At 44.9% G+C, this 21,471-nt stretch overlaps 1 protein-coding gene across 1 annotated transcript in view; it reads right to left on the bottom strand.

Moving 5' to 3' along the window:
• Nucleotides 1-3,752: 3,752 nt before the first annotated feature.
• Nucleotides 3,753-21,471, bottom strand: part of ssh2a (slingshot protein phosphatase 2a) — a 32,222-nt gene continuing 14,503 nt past the window's right edge. Inside the window, exons 4-14 of the mRNA XM_056283029.1 lie at nt 20,316-20,437; nt 18,401-18,466; nt 18,173-18,238; nt 14,433-14,627; nt 11,598-11,691; nt 10,501-10,629; nt 10,212-10,258; nt 9,668-9,814; nt 9,295-9,495; nt 8,088-9,009; nt 3,753-7,035 (exon numbers count right to left, since the gene is read on the bottom strand). Of these exons, the coding sequence (XP_056139004.1) occupies nt 5,233-7,035; nt 8,088-9,009; nt 9,295-9,495; nt 9,668-9,814; nt 10,212-10,258; nt 10,501-10,629; nt 11,598-11,691; nt 14,433-14,627; nt 18,173-18,238; nt 18,401-18,466; nt 20,316-20,437 (3,792 nt within the window). The 3' untranslated portion in view covers nt 3,753-5,232. The remainder of the gene's footprint in view (nt 7,036-8,087; nt 9,010-9,294; nt 9,496-9,667; nt 9,815-10,211; nt 10,259-10,500; nt 10,630-11,597; nt 11,692-14,432; nt 14,628-18,172; nt 18,239-18,400; nt 18,467-20,315; nt 20,438-21,471) is intronic.

Raw genomic sequence — 21,471 nt, 5'->3', positions numbered from 1 at the left:
TGTGCTGTTGCATTGCTGACACATGCAAACTGGGTCCTCTCGGGCTCGCCAACTCATCGCGATCCTCCAACATCAACACAATTCAAGAGCTTGTTTGTGTTACAGCTCAGATATGCTCGACACGCCTGTGTACCACAAACAAAACCAGGGCCACTGATGGAGAACAGCTACATCGATGCTGTTCAAGTTGAAGTTTGAATGTTGGGCAAACCATTTGACTTCCTCATTTCTTAAGACAAAAAACAAAAACAAAAACAAAAAACAATAAATTTCCTTTTTTGATTTGCACAAAATCCAGGTGTACTGTATTTAGATGGTAGGTTGGGTCATATAAATGACTGTTAACGGATCTAGACAATGTAGAGTGAAAAGTGTGAGCACAAAGTATCCTCGTCCCGATGTCAGAGTAAGAACGGCACACATGGAGCACAGATATGAGAGGAAACTGCTTAGAAGACTGCCCGCAGACCAACGCTTTGAACAAGCTGTAGGACATTTGGTGCACTGTATGTAGTAGTGAATGAGGTTTGTGTATTACCAACACAGTAATGTTGACGTGTAAACAGTACTTTAGTGGAACGCATTGGAATAGAGATGTTATTGGAAAGAGATGCAAGGCCGTATTTGCATCTTCTCAGCTTACATGAGCTGATGCTGACGTGTATTAGTGTGTAGTCACAGTGTGTTTGTGAGGTTTCAGCATGGCCTGCACCAGTGTGAGGTTTTGACTGTCGACCTGAGTCTAGCCTTGGGACCAGCAATGCCCATGCCTACACTGTGAGGAGCTCTTGGGAGGCTGTGGAAGAAGAACCACTTTGGGGTTTTGTGTAGGAAAGGGTTTGGTTGTGTGACGCACCTGAACGGCTCACAGGACCAACTTTTGCTCCCTGAGTACAGAGCCCATGCAGCTGCGTGTAACAAAAGCAACAACACAAAGACTGAGAGGAGTCTCTTACAATTCTGCATGGAGCTTTTGTTCTTCAACCTTATAGAAAAAAAATAAGCAAAGAACGTGAAAAGAAAATGAAGAACAAATACTGACAGACCCTCGCTCCAAGACGACTAAAAGCATCTCGCTATTGCTGGCCTCGAGGCTGACCTGAGCCAACCAGAGAAAAAACACATCTTGTTTACTGATGGGTTGGGGGCATAGTTTACCATCAAGTTGCTTGTTTGTTTGTTTGTTTTTTTTGGGTTTTTTTTTTGGTACTTTTAAATAGAAATGTCAAGCATTAAAAAAACAAACAAACTGTCACAAGCCAGTGAATATCAGCACAAAGTGGGGAGCACCACATCTTCTCTGTCCTCTTCTCGTCATCATTCAAGCTTGCCTGGTTGATAAGAAAACAAAACAACAAAAAACAAAAAAGTCTTTTTTTTTTACTTTTTAAGAAAAATAAGGCTAATTTTATGCATAGGAGGCAGCAAGCCATTTTTTTGTGGGAAGTCAATAAAAAGTGAAGGCGATAATAAAGACCTTTTTTGAACAACAATGTGTTATCTTGGGTGCTTTCATTTGCGTGGAGCGGTGGAGCTTCTCACCTCCTCTGCTTTGCAGGGGAGGCTGCTGGGTGACGGACAAGAAGGAGGAGACATTGTTTTACCATAGGAGTGGTGGCATCAGTTCAGTCAGCCAAACCAGTCAGTCAACCAAACCATTCAGCCAGTCAGCCAAACCAGTCAGCCATTCAGTCAGCCAGCCAACTCAAGAGTTACACTGAGGGCTGATCTGTTATTAGCAGCTTTCATCTCAGTCAACTCCAGTGGCGTCTCTGCTTGGCCCCACAGTTCTCCACATGGACTCCCAGTGCTGCTGCTGCTGCTGTGAACAGCCCTCCACTGTCACCTCCGAAGAGGCTTCCGGCTCAAGTTATTTTAGGCCTGAGATATAAGGAGAAGGGCCAGCTTAGAGATCCCAAACGCCTATGATGAGTAACACTAGAAATAACATTTGTAGGTCCCAAGAGGATGTGTGTGTGTGTGTGTGTGTTTGTTTGACAGGGAGAGGTTTTAAAGTACGTTGGGGAAATATGAAATCATCGACCTTAAGAAGCTGTGTGCAGCAGTGAGTTCTCCACTGCTGTGTTTCAGTCCAACATGATGAAAAACACCAGGGTGAGGGATGATGCAGGCGTATGTGAGGTGAAAATGCAAAGAGCCAGAGAAGTGAGCTATATGCATGAGAGAGAGAGAGAGAGAAGCTGACAGCATCAGTATGCAAGGGAGGAGGCTAAACTCAGATGCTGCACCCAGACAGAAAACACACACACACACACACACACACACACACACACACACACACACACACACACAGCCATGCTAACTGCACCTCTTCACTTTTCTCCCTCGCTCCTCTGCAATATCCTCCACATTTCCCATTTCGCAGCTGTTCCTTTTCGACAAACACGCAGCATACAAAAAGGATCTCTCTCTTATGACTGTCATGCCTGCTTTTGAATAATCCATGTCATTTTTGTCTCTTGAAGTTTAAAAGTCCTCCTTAGACCTTTCTGCTCCCCTTTGTTCACATCTGCCCCTCGTGTCTTTGGTGGATTTAAAATGTAAAATCGGTGAGTTTGCAGCTATCACCTGGCTTTAGTTGGTCAACTGAATTTAAGGAAAGCACAAACGGCCCTTGTTTTATACATTTGGATTTGAGATAATGTATTCTGTCAGAAAGTGGGGTTCATAAAATAACAACTAACTAACCATGTTAAACTCCTTTTGAAATGCAGGAAACCTGTCTTTGTCTGATATGCTTCCCTTCGCTGGACACATCATACAATCTCAGGCTCTCATCAAATTCCTCTTGATCTTATATTTTCTCACTACCTACTCAGCTGTCCAGTTCACCCTTTCTGTCTGCTGTGTGTGTGTGTGTGTGTGTGTGTGTGTGTGTGTGTGTGTGTGCACGGCTCACCAGGGGCCCAGCAGCCTACGTCTCAGTGCATTTAATTACCAAGATGAAACAGTAAGTAAAATGTCATCATGAAATAACGCACCCTGAGCCCCGATGGAAAGCACTCAGCCAGGCACCTGACTGGGCTGTGAAAGACACTGGATTCTTCAGGTAACCTTGCAATAAAAGCATGACTATAGTGTGCTGCTAGATACAGTAAGGTTTGCAGTTGATTTATACTAAGCTACCATATATGGCCCTTTAGCCACATGGAATTAGCCAAGGTGATGTTTATTAGTTGGACCGGCTTCGCTATCAGCTTGATGACATTTACAGAGCCTTTACCATTTTGCATTTTTCCAAGGACCCCCTCATAATTGTAACACCGATTAAGCATATGCTTCCTACAGTTTGTACTCTCAGATGCCATTGGATCTATTTGTGTTCGAAAACTTTTCAACCTCAATACTTCGGACCGGCTTCATGGCGATAAACAGAAAAAACTATTTGAATCATGCTATTACCACTTACTTCCACTTAGCGGCAGTAATGGGCACAAAATGCTTGTTTTATTGGCGCAAATGGTCCCCATCTGTAGATATGCACTTTTTAATAATACGGCACAATTTTATAATTTACGGCAAATTATTTCGCCGACCCCCTGGCTATGGACCCCACTTTGAGTATCACTGAACTAGTGAATGTTAACTGCAGTTCTGATTCCGTCCAGTACTCACGTCAACAAAGTGGTTTGTATGAACTCTGAGGGATCAGGACTCCAGGGACTGCATATGAAAATTACCTGAAGGCTAAATGTGGCACATTTACAGCCATGTTTATAAAAAGTTCACTTCTCCTTTTTAACAAAAATAAAATGATATCTCACCTCTTTCCCTAACACCAGTGCATGCACAGTCAATATTACATTGTAACTGACATCATATTATTTATTAACAACCTTTAAATTCATCTGACTACACTGGGGTCATTTATGTCCGTGGCTCCTCAGCTGGATATACTTTATTTCACCACGTCACCATATCAACCACATGGACAAGAGGTATTTGATCCACATTCTCTCTTCTGATGCCACTGGTCCCCTCCAGATTACACTATTTTTTTTAATAAATTTATTTCTGATTTTTCCCTTTTTTCTCCCAATTTAGTGGCCAATCGATCTCTATTTTAATTCAAACACCCACCCTCGCACTGCATGCGTTCGCCAACTGCATCTCACCGGCCGGCAGTCTCGAAGGAGACCGCCTCGCCACTTTCGTGACAAGGCGACTCCAAGCCGAACCACTGTTTTTCCGACACACACAAAGACGCATTCACGTGACGAACACAAGCCGACTCCGCCCCCCTCCCGAAGACAGCGTTGCCAATGATCGCTGCTTCGTCGAGTCCGGCCATAGTCGGATCTGACGAGACCGGGGCGCGAACCCCAGTCCCCAGTGGGCAACTGCATCGACACAGAGCCGATGCTTAGACCGCTACACCACCGCGGACCCCAGATTACACTATTGTATGAGCTCCCGCTTAACATCAGCAAGTTTCAAACTTTATACACTGTGAAAGTAACATCAAACATAAAGACAGATCCAAAGATGGGAGGATAGATGCCACAGATTGCTTTAATAATGGATAAAGCATTGAATAAAAAAAGAATATAACAGCTTCGTCCTGGTTTTTAAAAATCTGAAGAACATATCTGTCCCCTTGAAAACAAAAACACACAAACAGAGACAGGCTAACACCTATGGAATTCAGTGCAAAAAATACTCCCCTGGGGTGAGAACAGCGTTTACAAAATGTACTTAAACTTACGAGGAAAAGAAAGGAAACAAAAAAAAGAAAAGTAAAGTGCTTGTTTTGAGAAAGCCCCCTCGTTGCAATTTTAGAAATTAGGTTTGTATTTTATAAATCCTGAACAGGCGGCGAGGGCCACACACTGAAAACAAACGCACTGAAAAAGGGGCACGCATACATAGTGGCAGATACACACAGTTTCAGCCTTACCATAAATGCTTCAGATTTCATCTTTGTACAGACATACTCATACCATTACAAACACGCAAATAACATGGGATTCCAGTCAATATATCTGCACACATCCGGTACAAACATGCATACACGGGTTCACATCTGTTTTCCACATACAAACTGTACATACATGGGAAGTTACAGGGGCTACATGCGCTGAGGAGCGTTCGGGTGATCTGAGCACTTCGACACACTACCACAGAAACAAACATTCATACACACTATGCTGTCTCTCTCATGCACACACTCCATTCCAGTGGCTTCCTTTTTTGAGTTCAGTCCCGGTGAGGTTACATGGTGTTGTATAGCACAGTGACGGTCCGTTTTTTCTCAGATGACACTTTTCGAGGGCGCCTTGACAAGTGACCCCTCGCCTGCTGACGGGGCGTCATCAGAACAACGGTGCAGTCACCGGCGGCCACGGGCTCCTGCTTCTCATCAGTGTCTTCCTGCCGATGCTGGTGACGGGTAGAGGAGACAGAAAGGGAGGCTGGCGAGGAGGAGGAGTGATCGGGACCCTTGCCCCCGTGAGACCAACCGGTGTCTTTGGCGTGAGAGTTTTGATCCAAAACCCGTTGTTTCTTCCAGACATCTTCCGGGCCAGAGCAAGGGTGAGAGGGGGAAACGCAGCGGGGACCTTGGTGGTTTGAGGGCAGGGCTGTAGCGTGGGGAGTCAGTTCCCAGACACTGAGGTCATTGGCTGACAGTTCTAGACAGTCCAGTTTTGCCAGGGAGGCTGAGCGTTTCATGAGGGATGGTGGAGTGAGGCCCGCCTGGCGGAGACGAGCCTCCAGCTCCATCGACTGTTGCCTCCCCGCCGCCTCACGCAAACTCTTTCCCTGTCTCTCTCTGGACCCCTTCCCTTGCCCCAGCTCTGAAACAGCCTCCTCTTTCCCGAGTCCTAAATCTGTGTCCATTGCCTCTCTTGACAGCACACTTGGCCCTGTTCCCTGTGGCTGGCTGAGGTCAGATATCTCCAGTTGCTCCAGCGTCTCTCCAGTCTCTAGGTCGCCGGCCTCATGGAGGAAGGCCTGCAGCTCTCTCAGGGTCTCCTGGATCCTCTCCAGCTCCTGGCTGCTGCGAACCAGCTTGCTCTGCACTTCGCAGGAAGGGCCACAACCCAACAATTTACTCTGAAAAGCAGAGGCTGGGCTCTCATCTGTGTCAGACTCCTGGCTGGTCACTCCCACAAGCTCTATTTGGTTTGATGAGGCCTGTGGCTGAGCCTTTAACTGGGGTCGGCTATGAATGAAAGGTTCTGGATTTGTTTGGATGTGGAGCTGGTTTTGGCTGTCAACCTGGCCTTGACTTTTGGCTTGGGGTTTGGTATTTGGTGATTGGTTGGCTAATGGAAAAGTGATGCCCCTCAGCCCTGATGTTGCATGGGTCTGTGTCACAGTGTGGTTGCCTGTGAAAGTGCGCACAGTGTCAGGTACAGCATCAGAGACTTGGCTGATGTTAGAGTCAGGGGAGTGTAAAGTGTCTAGAAGGGTGTGAATGCCTGAGGAGTTGAGTATTTCGAGCTCACTCTCTTTGGCCTTGACAACAGCAGATATAGCCACGCTCTCTCCCTGAGTGAGTGCGTGTCCAAATGGAAGCGTTTGCTCCATACAGTGCAGAGAAGAGTGAACAGGAAGATTTACCATGCTCAAGGAGCACAGGGGAGATTGGATGGGCAGTTGCTCTATACTAGGGGAATTTAGAGGGGATCGCTGAGAGGAGTTAGGGGCCACAGTTTCCAGTTCCTGCCTCAGCCTCTGCTCCAGTTGCTTGGTGGCCCGACGCACTGAGCCAGACGGCCATTCGCAAGGGGGTGTGGAGGGGGACTGGGGGTAGGAGGAAGGGGTTAGGGGCCCGTGAGTAATCTCACCAGTCTCTCTGTCCTCCTGTAGGTCTTGTCGAGTGGACTGTGGGCTTCTGGAAGAAGGCAGAATGGAGGAGGAAGACGACGAGGGAGTGGTGAGGGATGAGGCAGGATTGGATATGGATTCAATCTCGGTGATGATGTGACGGACTGATATTCCATTGTCATGGTGATGATGAGTTTTGTCAGGACTGGCTTTGTCAACACTGTCCTCAGAATATAGAGATGTCTAAAAGACAGAGAGAGGGAAAAAATATAAGAAGTGTAAGCATATGGATTTTTTTTGATGGTCACAAAAATACAGTTTTAATTTTACAAAAATGGGCTTTGTTATAATATTGCTGTTATATGATTTCATGTTGTTTCCTGATCTCCTTTATATGGGAACTGATGATGCCAGTCTTCTATTCATTTTAATTTATGTATTATTATTAAGGGTTTCTTTTATTTTACACCAATTTGCAAATCAATGCTCCGTATAAAAATATTTTTGATTATTTGACAGAGAAAAAAGATAACACTTAGGTGATGGAACAAAGAGTGAGGGAGGTTAAATAATTTCAATTTGTAGAGCAAATAATTGTTCAATTAACTTAATCTGTAAAGCCAATTTCTCTGAACTATACCATCACCTTCCAACAGGTGTCAGCATGATGCATAATAAACAGCATGAAAGAGTCACTGTTATCTATTTAATTGCTGAAGCCCATTAGCTACTCTATAGTCCATTGATAGACTCTGGTCAGTGTCCCAATCTGATTATTTACTCCTGAACTGTCACTAGCACTAAACAGCCTTACACAGAAGCTGTTGACTGCAAATCACTGTCATGGGGACATGGTAGTGCTATTGGCATTGGACACCTGGTAAAGTCTTTGAAATGTGTTGTAAAGTCATTCAACTATTCTTCAAAGATTGGAAAGGGATGGGAAGGAATTGGAAAGACTGACAGTCATATTGACTGATCTAAGATACCGTTTTGGCTACTGATGAGTATGGCTGGATAATGGAACACTGAAGTGAGTGGCTATCCATTAATGTTCACCTTTTCATAATGTATGGTATTTTACATGCCATAGGCAATGATTTTTGCTTTTCAAGTCCACATGATGAACAGCAGGATAGGCAAAGAATGACGTATTAAAAACTCCTGTGTTTTATGCAGTTGTGTGCTGCCTGGCTCACACACAGTTACTTGTAATTAAAACAGCTGCAAACAGTACTAAAATTTTACGATATTAATAAAAGAAAACTTCAACCTGGGAACAAGATTGTCTGTACCTCACTCATCACCTTCACCTGCTCTTCTCCCTCCTTAGTTGTTGTCTCTTCGGGGTCCCCCAGAGAGAGCGACATGGTTATCCTCTGCTGTGCCTGTTCTGAAAGGGTACGGGTCCTACCATCTTTGGACAAGCCTAGAAATTTTTCTCTGGCGCTAAAGAAGTCAATGCTGTCTGTACTGTGGTTTGAGGACCTATCAGCCTCCCCTCGGCAGTCAAAGGTGCCGCCTGTCTCTAGCTCACTCGGGTTGTTGTTGTCGTCACTGGGACCCACAGGAGCCACTGGCGTGACTGTGGCGGAAGTTCTTGGGCAGAAGGGGCTCACTAGGTTGCTGGCTGAATCTGATGAGGAGTGCTCTGGAGCATCAGAGTCACTGGAGTCCAGAGCGAGTGGGAAGGATTCCTCTGAGCTGCTCCACTTGGGCAAATCCGGGGACTCTGGGGGAACACGGTGCCGTTCGGGGGAAGGGGGGAGGATGTGGAAGGAGGGGGGCGGATGGGGCACAGCCGCAGGCAGGGTGACTGCCACCCTGGGTGCAATGTCCATCCTCTCCTCGGGCAGTACAGTTGCAGCCCGTGGTCTGGGAAGGGGAGGAGGGAGGGAATCCTGGTGCAAAGGCTGTGAGTCAACCTCCTGCTCAGATGGAGAGTCGCATACACTATTGGAGAGTATGTGCGAGTCTGAAGTGTTTGTAGTGGTGGTGGACTTGGAGCATGAGTCTGAGGATTGGGGTTCAGTGCCCAGGGCCTGTAGCACAGCCAGGCCAAGGAAGTGATGCAACGATGGAGAGGAAGCGTTGTTATTATTGTTGTGATGGTCAGAACGGCCCAGAATGTGAGAGGCGGGTTTACACAGCGGCTCAGGATGATCTGATAGGTCACTGTCTGAGTGGGAGCGCCATAGCTTGTTGTGCCTCTGTTTGCTATTTGATGAGAACAGGGGGCAGAAATCACTAAACAGTAAGACCTTTACAACAGTAGAGCAAATGCATAAGAAAATGATGCCAAGGATGACTCCTAGTGTCTCCTCGAGAGTGCATGTATATCATTATTGTGCTCATCAGTATTTTCTCTAGAACTTATATATGAATCCATAAAATGTTAATGTGATTGATGACTTCTTTTATGTGTGTGCCTGCATTTGTCTCTTGTGTATACATACAGCTGCACGTGTGTGTGTGCATGTCCATTGGACGGCAAATACACACCTGGCCAGGAGAATACCCTGATATTCCTCTAGCTGTCTCATGAAGGAAGGGTTAGGTTTGGTGATGGCCCGTCTTTCTTTAACATGGTCAAAAGCAGTGTCTAGGTCCCAGCCATATTCTTTCATAGCGTAGGCAATCACTGTGGAGGCCGAGCGACTCACACCCATCTTACAGTGGACCAGACACTTAGCACCAGCTTTCCTAGAGGGGGAGAGTATGAGCGGCAGCTGTTGCATGCATGAACCTCAAAGTTGACAAGAAGACATTGTTTTCTTATTAAGCATTTAATACAGTATTATTAGCCTTCTGCACCATGTGTTATACAGAAAAAACCTAAAAACTGAAGGCTATAGGAATGTGAGCATGTCCCTACTTGGCCTTGGTGATGAACTTATAGGTCTCATTCCAGTACTCCAGCAGGTTGGTGGCCTCCTCGTCGTACACTCTGATGTTGTGATATTCAAACATCCCTGGGAAGAAGTTGTCTATCTCCCTGGTCACATTCAGGATGTAGCGCACTCTGTAGAAGGTAGAGGAAGACTTTGATACAAGTACTACTTGCTGACTACAATTTATATGTCACTGTTAATTATCACACATTGACCACATAGCTAATTTTGCTACTATGCCTAATCTATGTTACATATAATGTTACTGTGGTCTATGTGCAGAGGTCTACACAAGGAACCTGGGGTTTGAATGCATTCAGATTAAACTAACAATTAACCCTAAAATGAGCCTGTCATTTCAGCCACATTAACCTCCATCAGAAAACCACACTAAAAACAAATTGTGATCGTGACTGTGAGCTCATGAGAGATGCTGCAGGGATATTTCAATGAAATGTCAACTTTTAATTTCGCTAAAAGACTTAGATTTGCTGGGTGATTTCAGAATTCAGCCATCTGGTCTCTTACCCACTGTTCTGCAGCTCCTCTAGGTTAGAGGCATTCCACTCAGAACCCTGGAGAGGCCATAGAGAAGGTCAACACAAGCATATAGAGAAATTAAAAAAGAAAATTGTCAATATCGTTTTCCATACTTTCCTAGATGTACACAGGGATCAGGTATTTGCTCAATATATGAACAAAGAAAATGTAGTTATTCAAAAATGGGGAAAACATCCTCTATTATTTCTGTCAACTGAGGTTTAGAAACACGAGGTCTCAATATGGAAAAAGTCCAGACAGTTGGTTTGGATTTTACCAGGTAGACATGATCAAAAATCTCAGTAGGACTGTCCATCTGTCCGAGGATGATGATCATCTCATTGTCGATGAACTCTTTGAACTCCCGTAAGTTACACACCATCTGCATTTCCAGCTCTGTACGGATCTGGTGAGTGAGAGCAACACTTTACAGAGGAACCAATGCCATTTTGTCAATTATACAATTATAACAAGTGATACAGCAAATCTTGGACCAAAAATGACTGAAATATAACCCCCATTTTCTTTCCATTTGTGAAAAAGATAGGCTGCATGAGTCATTTCTGACATGTGCCACTTGAACAAAAATTGGTATTGTGTATCAGCACTCAAACATATACCACATATTTGAAACCAGTTTCAGTATTGGTGGATGGCTGGTAAGAGTATGGAAATTGTATTTGACCAACAAAGGGTAAAAAAAAAAAATGTTACCAGAAAATGTGCAAACAAATTGTTGGTGTATTATATGTATGTATGTGGTATGTATACATACCATATGATACACCTTGTAGTTCACCCCTGGCTGAACTACAGGGACTCAGAGAAGGTCTGGCCCCTAGACATGCAGTACGCAGGCCCACCGGTATGTGGACATTCCCTGATGCCCACGAACCAGCCCCCAGCTATGGGTTAAATAGTGCCACTGCCTAGTGGATACCTCGGGAGAGGAACAGGCTACGGGAGTAAACCCCTGCAGAAAATCAATGTCTACAGCGCTGTTGTTCTTTGTTTTTCTTGCCCTTTTGTATCTGTTTAAGTCAGAGAGTACTGCTGGCGTCGTGTGCAGCTGTCGCTTCTCTTTCTCATAGCCCCCCCTTCCCATCCACCCCTGTATGTTTGTGCTATGTTTATGTTGTCTTGTTTCACCGCCGTTTATTGTAAAGCGACTTTGTGTGTCAGAAAAGCGCTATATAAGTTTGATTTATTATTATTATTATTATATTATTATCATTATTATGTATCATACATCAATATGTATGTAAAAAAAAATTAGTTTCAATATTAAAATCTGCAGACAAAAATGAAACCCAGACCCAACCCGGATTGTGTGTGTGTGTGTGTGTGTGTGTGTGTGTTTGCATTTTCCCCCACCTCTTTAGAGGTTACATTCTCCAGGTCTTTCTGCATCATGATCTCTCGGAGGCGCATCTTAATCAATCTCTCTGTGCGCTCTCTCTCAGTGGGCCTGTGGACACAACACATACACAGAGCCTTATTAAATACTTCAAACCCACACATTTTACCCCAGAGTTCGACACACTTTTGGGCACAGGATACCTCACAGTAACAGAACTGAAAGTTCCATTCTGTTCAACGGGTCAGTCGACTTTAATCTCAAAGGGATTACTTGTTCCAGAGCAGAATTGCTGCTCTGTCTGATTCTCAGAAGCTAGAGTGGGAACAGAAAACTTTTGAGTGCAGCCCAATGGCGTTCTATAACAATGTCCGCCCGACTAGAATGTGACTGTTGTTGCGCTTGGCTCAACACCCCTCTTCTCTGTTTCTATGCCCACTACTATGGGGACAAAATTAGCCTTCGGACGCCACACTAATGATAGCAACAAGTGGCCTAATTACCTCACGGAAGAGAAGCTAACTCTCTTTCTTTACAATCACTGTTGTTTCTCTTGGTCTCTGACTCTCTCTGACTTTCCCATCTAACTGATTCGTCAATGCAGCGACACACAACAATCTGGGTCACTGGTCACAAGGTAGGGCAGTTGGATCTGCACAGGAGAATAACTATGGGCTTTGACTGTGTGTGTGTGTGTGTGTGTGTGTGTGTGTGTGTGTGTGTGTGTGTGTGTGTGTGTGTGTGTTGAATGGGGGGTTTAAAATTGCCAACCTGCTGGCGACCCTTCAACTTAGCAATATCCGGCTAACATGCTTACAGTTCAGAAACACTGGCAGAAGGGATGGAACGGAGAGGGTTACACCAGACAAAAACAAAAAGATAAGGCAGAGAGACATGCAGGGACACTCATGAGGGAAATTCTGTTAGTTCCTTAATTGTTGATAAAGTAAATGAATAATATGAAGTGATTACTCCAACAATAAACTGATCCAGATGAGTGTGTGCTGAGGATAAATTCAAATCATGGCACCACATCTCCTAAAGCCTTCATTCTGTGGTTGCACAGGGAAATAAGATCACATGTCAACATCCACTGGATGTCATTTACAGTAACACTGATGACCACTTCGTTAGCTGGGAGCTAACAAATGTTGGTGTGTGTGTGTGTGTGCATATTTGCATCAGTGCATGAGTTTGGAGGAAAAAATATCTGCTCGTTTAACTCGATCATAGGTGTGTGTGAGAGAATGTACATAAATCAAACTGAGGGAGCAAATGTGTATCTCGCCTTGGGTGGGGCGTCCGGGTAGCGTAGCGGTCTATTCCGTTGCCTACCAACATGGGGATCGCCGGTTCAAATCCCCATGTTACCTCCGGCTTGGTTGGGAGTCCCTACAGACACAATTGACTGTGTCTGCGGGTGGGAAGCCGGATGTGGGTGTGTCCTGATCGCTGCACTAGCGCCTCCTCTGGTCGATCGGGGCGTCTGTTCGTGGGGGGAGGGGGAACTGGGGGGGAGTAGTATGATCCTCCACGAGCTACATCCCCCTGTTGAATCTCCTCACTCTCAGGTGAAAAGAAGCGGCTGGTGACTCCACATGTATTGGAGGAGGCATGTGGTAGTCTGCAGCCCTCCCGGGATCAGCTGAGGGGGTGGAGCAGTGACCGGGATGACTCGGAAGAGTGGGATAATTGGACAAGTACCATTGGGGAGAAAAATGGGGAAGAGGCCAAAAACAAAAAAACAAAAACAAAACATGTATCTGTGTATGTGTGTGTGTGTTATTTAAAGTTATTTAATCTTTAAAAAGTTATTTTAAAATAACTAAAATTTATTTAATCTTTCAACTGTGCTCACTATAAAATACACACTGCCTAGTTTTTTTATTGAGTTTCAAAACCTTCCTGCCAGTGGCTATCCTGTTTATTTTCTTACTCTGTATCCCCCTTCTATTCAAATGACCCCCCCCCCATGACTTCACAATATTTATTTCTGCAAGACTGTCTTGCCTGCATTCTGCATTTCCCCCTTCACCATCTCTCAGACCATATTCTCCATCCTTCTGTCACTCTATTCGCTTGCCACCTGCTTCTGTGTTTCTCTGAATTTGCCTACCCGTCTGTCTGGCCCACCTTATTTCCACATAAACATAAATGAGGTCGCCTGATGCCCAAGCTATTTTGGCTATGCTACAATGTGGTGAGTACACTTTAGACACGTGAGTGAGTGTCAGAGTTGAATGTCCCCGGTAAAGTGAAGAAATAAACATGCCCTGCCTGTCCAGTCTCTTGTACTTATGCTGCCTTGTTATTCTGTTGACAACTTCATCTCGTAGCTTTTGGTGTTTATTTATGTGCCGTTATGTGATTGCTTACATGTCCACATGTTCTGTGTGTGTTCATATTTCCTTGTATTAGCCAAGAGTTAGAGACCCACTGTGGTGACCCCTAACAGGAACAGCCAAAAGTAATAGTAGTAGTAGCAGTAGTAGTAGTAGTAGTAGTAGTCGAGAGTTAGAGAGCTTGTGACCTCTAGAGTAGAGGCAACAGGGGATTCATATCCCACAGCTGCCGGCTCTAGAAGAGTGTTGTAGCAACACCACTGACATCTGAAACCAGGGGGTTGGGCAATGTTGTTCGGACAGCGTACGTCATGGATGTTCTTAGAGAATGACTTCGTTTGAAAACACAGCTAAAACCCACGTAGAAAAGCAGTCACACTTCTCAGAATTTGTGATTCAAGCGTTAAGTGTTTGTGTGAGAGAGGCATGCCTGAGACTTTATTATACCATTATGTGCGGTTTGTGTGTGTGCGTGTGTGTGTGTACACGTTTAACGCCCCCCCTACTCACACATCGGTAAAAAGGACAGGTGAGTCTGCACGGTGAGACTGGACGTCTTGCATGGCGTTCCATTCATTGATGCAGTGCTGGTCGGAGGAGATTCTGCTCTGGTAATAGCTGACCCAGGTTAGGAACAGACTGCCTGGATAGTAGTTAAAGCAGCGAGCCACCTCGCAGGCTTTGTGGAGTGACTGGAGGGCTGACCTGAGACACACAGAAATGACAAAGCTCACATTTATAGTATAAGTTACCCTCACACACACATGCTACCTAACCTATAAACGTTCCCTTAATTTTACCTGTTGAGTTCATGTGTGAATGCGAGCCAGGGTCGGCATTCAGTAAAAGTTTTAACTGCAATTTGCTGACTCAAAACGTAGTAACATTTATGGAAAACATTACCAAATGATGATAGTTTGAACAAAAGCTGTCAGATTGCTGCATTAAGACACTTTTACAGGTGTGAGTGAACTAATCACAAGAGATGTAGCAGTGATCTGTTCATGGCAGGCATTTACCTGAAGCAGATGTATTTATAAACCCACAAAAGAAACAGAACATATGGAAAATGGGCTGACAGAGAAATAAGAGAGCTACCTTCAGACCATGCAGAGCAGAGGATGTGTCTGGAGGAAGTGTCAAGCTAATAAATACATAAAATAATCTCATCTCATCTTCAGCCACTTCTCCGGGGTCAGGTCGCGGTGGCAGCAAGCTAAGTAGGCGCTCCAGATGTCCCTCTCCCCAGCAATGCCCTCCAGCTGCTCCTGGGGGATCCCAAGGCATTCCCAGGCCAGATTAGACATGTAGTCCCTTCAGCAAGTTCTGGGGCTACCCTGGGGTCTCCTCCAAGTTGGACGTGTCTGGAAAACCTCCAAAGGAAGGCGCCCAGGAGGCATGCTAATCAGATGCCTGAACCACCTCAGCTGGCTCCTTTCAATGTGAAGGAGCAGTGGCTCTACTCTGAGCTCCCTCTGGATGTCTGAGCTCCCTCTCTCCAGATGTCTGAGCTCCTCACCCTATCACTAAGGCTGAGCCCAGACACCCTATGGAGGAAACTCATTTCAGCCGCTTGTATTGGCGATCTCACCCTTTCGGTCATTACCCAAAGCTCATGACCATAGGTGAGGGTTGGAATGAAGACTGACTGGTAAATTGAGAGCTTTGCCTTCCGGCTCAGCTCCCTCTTCACTGCAACGGTCTGGTACAGTGTCCACATTACTGCTGATGGTCCACCAATCCGCCTGTCAATCTCCCGCTCCATCCTAGCCTCACTTATGAACAAGACCCCGAGATACTTGAACTCCTTTACTTGAGGCAACAACTCATCCCCAACCCGGAGGAAACAAGCCACCATTTTCCAGTAGAGAACCATGGCCTCAGACTTGGAGGTGCTGACTGTCCGGCAGCTTTCCCCACCATCTGATGCAACTCACCACCAGGTGGTGATCAGTTGACAGCTCTGCTCCGCTCTTCACCTAAGTGTCCAAAAAATATGGCCGCAGATCTGATGATATGACCACAAAGTCTATCATTGATCTTCGGCCTCAGATGTTCTGGTACCAAGTACACTTATGAACTACCTTATGTTCGAACACAGTGTTTGTTATGGCCAATCCATGACTCGCACAGAAGTTGAATAATAAGGCACCGCTCGGGTTACGATCGGGGGGGGGGGGGGCTGTTCCTCCCAGTCACGCACCTCCATCGTTGCCCAAATGAGCGTTGAAGTCCTCCAGCAGAACTATAAAGTCCCCCGGCAGAACCCTATCCAGGACACCACCCGGGGACTCCAAGAAGGCCGTATACTCCAAACTGCTATTCGGTGCATAAGCACACACAACAGTCAGAGGCTTTCCCCCAGTGACTCGCAGTCATATAGAGGTGACCCTCTCATTCCCTGGGGAGAACTCCAACACCGTGCTGCTCAACCGGGGACTTGTGAGTATCCCCACATCTGCCCGGCACCTGTCATCTTGGCCAACTCCAGAAAAGTAAAGAGTCCAGACCCTTTCCAGGAATTTGGTACCAGAGCCCATGCTATGTGTTGAGGTGAGCCCAACTATAACTAGTTGGTACTGCTCCACCTCCCGCACCAGCTCAGGCTCCTTCCGTGCCAAGAGGTGACATTCCACGTCCCGAGGACCAGTCTACGATGCCAGAACTTGGCATGCCCCAGTCCCTCCTTTGCCTGCATTGCACCCTACCCCAATGCTCATCCCCATGGGTGGTGGGTCCATGGGGCAAGAATGAATAAATGAATGAATAAATAAATAAAAAAATAAAAATAAATAAATAAATAAAAGATAGAAAGAAAGAAAGAATAATCTTACAATTCGAAATAGCCTAGTCTATGACAAAATAAAAAGTATCCTATATGAGGGGGGATGAGACAGAAGGCCCAGTTCTGTCATTAGTCATCCTCTGTTGCTCTACCTGATGTTTCTTCCTGTTGAAGGGTTTTTTTTAGGGAGTTGTTCCTTATCCGATGAGAGTGTCTAAAGACAGGATGTTGTGTTGCTGTTAAGCCCACTGAGGCAAATTTGTAATTTTTGATATTGGGCTATACAAATAAAAATGATTTGATTTGATTAGTGGACAAACACTATCTGTAAATCTTCCACATAGAGGTGTTTGTGTGAATACGGAAAGCCACCAGCGATGCCGAAAAAAAATCATTCACAATATTACAGAATGTACGTTTGAAAGCGACTGTAGTTTGTCTGATGCAGCGGGCACCCAACTCTCTCAGGACAGACCTGTATCCTTTTATTTGTGCTGTGTCTGTTCACAAATGTATCCATTCAGTTCTATTTCAGCCTGTACGGAAGAACATCAGCTATGTTCATTTTTCAACGATTGCCTGCTGCACACATCTCGTAAATGTAAATTCACCTCTTAAGATAAAACAGTTTGCACATGGGTGAGCAAGTAAAGAATGAATGTAGCTGTAGAGAAAGAGGGCTGGGAGAAAGAAGAAGAAAAGATGACATGATGAGGAGGAAAAAAGGAGAGGAGACTAGAGAGGGAGAATGCCAAGTCAAACAATGGTATAAAGAAGGAAGTTATAGTGGTATGTAAGCAAAATCACAACAAAGGAGGCAAGTTGAGTTAGGAAGAAGATGAGGAGGATTACAGCGAAGATGAGGATGTGCGATATAACCAAAGAAAACCAGTGGTATCTTAAGATGGTGAGAAGCAAGGGAAGTCAGAACAAGAGAAAAGTCACATAGGAAATTAAGATGACTGGTAAAGGAAATGAGGGGGCAGGCACAGAAAAATATGAGACTGGCGAGTAGAGTGATAACATGGAAGGAAAAAGAGGGAAGGTAAGAAAAGGTGACAAAGATCGAAGGCTCAAAGTCATAGCATGGCAACTCGCTACCGATCTGTCATTACGCCTCTCCACATAACCAATTGATTAATTCTAACCATTTTCCTGTCGTGACTGCAAGAAAAGACAATGATGTAAAAGTAGACAAAGATAACATCACAAGTGACAAACAGAAGTAGATATTGGATGTTTTGATTAGGATCAGCTGCCATGTAGGAATCTGTGGTTTGGATGGGTAAGAAGACTAGTGTAAGAAGACCATGGGTAAGAAGACCAGCAGAAGACTAGTGTATACCTTTCTAAAATGTTTCTCCTGATTCTTTAAGCCCTTTAGCATTTGCCTAAATGGTGGTGAGGACGGTTGGCCAATAAGGAAAGAAAGAAAGACAGAACAGCAGGGCAGAGTAGAACTCACCACATGGCCTGGACAGAGACTGGTTTAAAGACATGGACCCTGTTGACTGTTGACACGCTGAAACCTCTGTGAGGTAGGGGGAGGGGGGGAGAGAGACAGAGAGAGACAGACCATCAGTGGGACTCAAGTCTGTCGATAGTTCTTTTACAGACAGACCAGCATGCCGACATGCAACGAGTCGCCCCAATGAGCACTGAAAGGAAGCAAGAGGTAGGTGTGGCATCTTACCCGTCTCCATCCAAGTGGATAAGGGTGTCACTCCACAGAGGTAGAACCAGACCCACCGTACAGCAACTGGCCAGGGAAAAAAAAATCAACAAAAAAAATTTATAAACATCATAATTAGATGTGTGACCATAATATTCGTCAAGCACACCTTTTTTTCAAGCAAATGACAATGACATTGACTGACTAACCATCCTGAAAAAACAATAACTACAACCAAATTCCATTTCAGTGAAGGTTGATGATAACGAGACCAAACGGAAATACTATCAGTGAGGATTATTTCTCAAAATCATTAAGGTCAAATCATATTGAAAGTTTAGGTAGACCAAATTGCAATCCTGTCATTGGCCAAATTTGCTTTGCCCGGTGATTGAGAGTCTTAAAGCCACATGAATGGCTAATAAAATCTGCCAGTGCCAAACAGACTCAGTGAAACAATGGAGACACGATCTGGTTCAAATGTCAATCACATTTCTAATATTAAATGAAACAGTTTTTAAAGGGCTGAGATGGGAGAGTATCATTGTGTATAATGTGTAACAATAATATGCCACAATAAATACAAAGGGACTGCCAACTTCTGAACTTTTGGCAATAGTCTGGAGTGGGACTGCATGCATTTGTGGGGAGTAGACGGTGCAAGGGCACATTTTTCATGACTTAGAAGTTCCACAGTCATTCTCCCTCACAAATAATCAGTGAGCCCTCTCTAGGAGTCAAACCAAAGGATTTCAGTACCCAACTGCACCATGTTACACAGTTCCAAAGTCATGCTTGCTGCTGTCCTGTCATTTGTTTTTACAGAACCCCCCGATGACATGTTTTTCATTTCATATTAGCTTTTGTTCGACTTGATTATTTTTTTTTCTGTTTGAATAAAACTGAACTCATTGCCATTTGCATCAAGCACAGGAAAGCATGACACGGGAAACTGAACGTTTGGCATGCTGTATTTTTTAAGCAATGAGTTAAGATTTTGGTCATTTGAGTGAGTGTCACACTTGAGTTGGAAGCCCTATAAAGTCAATAAATTACTAAATTGAAATGACAATGAGTATAGACTAATACCACCAGAGATTTAGTCGACTTAACAGTAAACTGACAAAATCAAAATACTATTTTTATTTTTATTTTTTGGTGTGGCTTTTTTCACCCTTTTTCTTCCAATTTGTACTTGGCCAATTACCCTATTTTCCGAGCCGTCCTGATCTCTGCTCCATCCCCTCTGCTGATCTGGGGAGGGCAGCAGATTACCACATGTCTCCTCCGATACATGTGGAGTCGCCAGCCGCTTCTTTTCACCTGACAGTGAGGAGTTTTGCCAGGGAGATGTAGCGCGTGGGAGGATCACGCTATTCCCCCTAGTTCCCCCTCCCCCCCGAACAGGTGCCCGACTTACCAGAGGAGGCACTAGTGCAGTGACCAGGACACATACCCACATCCGGCTTCCCACCTGCAGACACGGCCAATTGTGTCTGTAGGGACTCCCGACCAAGCAGGAGCTAACACAGGGATTCGAACCGCCGAGCCCTGTGCTGGTAGGCAACAGAATAGACTGCTACGCTACCCGGAAGCCCTGACAAAATCAAAATAAATAAAATGTGACAAGAACAATTAGTCAAAATTTGGCAAAAGACAAAGACTAGACTAAATTGAAAATGGATGTCAAAATTAACACTGGTTACCAGGACAACAAAAGAAAGTGGTCAGAAACTGATTGACAATCAAATATGGAGGATGAGAAGTATAGTACTATTCTCCTTTCACTGGAGGCTGAGAAGTATAGTACATTTCTCCTTTCACTTTTTGTAAACTAAATTTAAATGCCAACCAAGCTATTCTTATGTCAGTCCATTTTCTGCAGGTTTAGGTCACATAACAGAACACTGCAGTGTATTGGTATCACGGTGCCGACCTGTCAGAGGAGGTGAAGTCCATGCCAAGAACTATGCTCTCCTCTGTGTCCTGCCGCCCATTGGTAGATACCACAACCATGTAGCGTGTACACCGGGGATAGGCACTCTCCAGACGAACAGCCTGGGGAGGTGGGAACCAACGGGTGGGTTGGGGTCAACCAAAATGAAGAAAGTAGTAGGAAAGAGGATAACAAATTTTAACAGGATAAAGATATTAGAAACTCCTGGTCTTTGAATTAATCAACAATGGATTGGCTCAGAGCCATGGAGCAACTGTGGAAGTGCTATATGAAAAAGTCTTTATGCATGCTCAATAATCCAGGTAAGAAAATCAAAGAAGGTTAAGCCAGTTCATCTGGACATAACGTTTATTGAGAAACATTTCATCACTCATCTAAGTGACCTCTTCAGTCTCAACTGACCGCAGGTACCTCACACCCTTATAAACAACACAGTGGCATAATGACCAAAAACAACAACCAGTTTCATATGCAAATTGCCGTCAGCATTAACTAGAGTTACAATGGCCATGTGTACTATTCACAAAGGATTTGGGAATAGTTGTAATCACAGCATTGTAAAATGGTGACAGATGAACTCTTGGCCCTCAGTTCAGGGATGGTCGTTCCCTCTTCACATAGATGACCTCTTTGACTCCCTGCTCAAACTAGTGTTCCTCCCTATCAAGGATGTGCCCATCCTCATCCTTGAAAGAGTGGCCACTGGCCTGTAGATGGGTGCAGACTGCACAGTCCTGGCCTGATGTGTTAGATCATATGTGTTGTGCCATCCTCTTGGCCAGTGTCTGTTTACTTTCCCCAATGCATAAGTCATGGCAATCCTCCCGGCACTTAACTGCATATATGTACATCAGGGAAACCAAACATGGGATGGCCAAGAGGATGGCACAACACAGAGGAGCAAATGCATCAGGCCAGGACTCTGCAGTCAACACCCATCAACAGGCCAGTGGCCACTCTTTCAAGGATGAGGATGTGCACGTCCTTGATAGGGAGGGACACCGGTTTGAACAGGGAGTCAAAGAGGCCATCTGGGGGAGGAGCTAAGAGTATATCTGTCGCCATCTTACAATGCTGTGATTGCAAACATTCCCAAATCCTCTGTGAATACTACACATGGTCATTGAAACACTAG

Source organism: Lampris incognitus, chromosome 7, assembly GCF_029633865.1.
Source record: "Lampris incognitus isolate fLamInc1 chromosome 7, fLamInc1.hap2, whole genome shotgun sequence".
Lineage (NCBI taxonomy): Eukaryota > Metazoa > Chordata > Actinopteri > Lampriformes > Lampridae > Lampris > Lampris incognitus.
The sequence above is the reverse complement of the archived record's forward strand: the minus strand, read 5'-3'. Positions and strand labels throughout refer to the sequence as shown.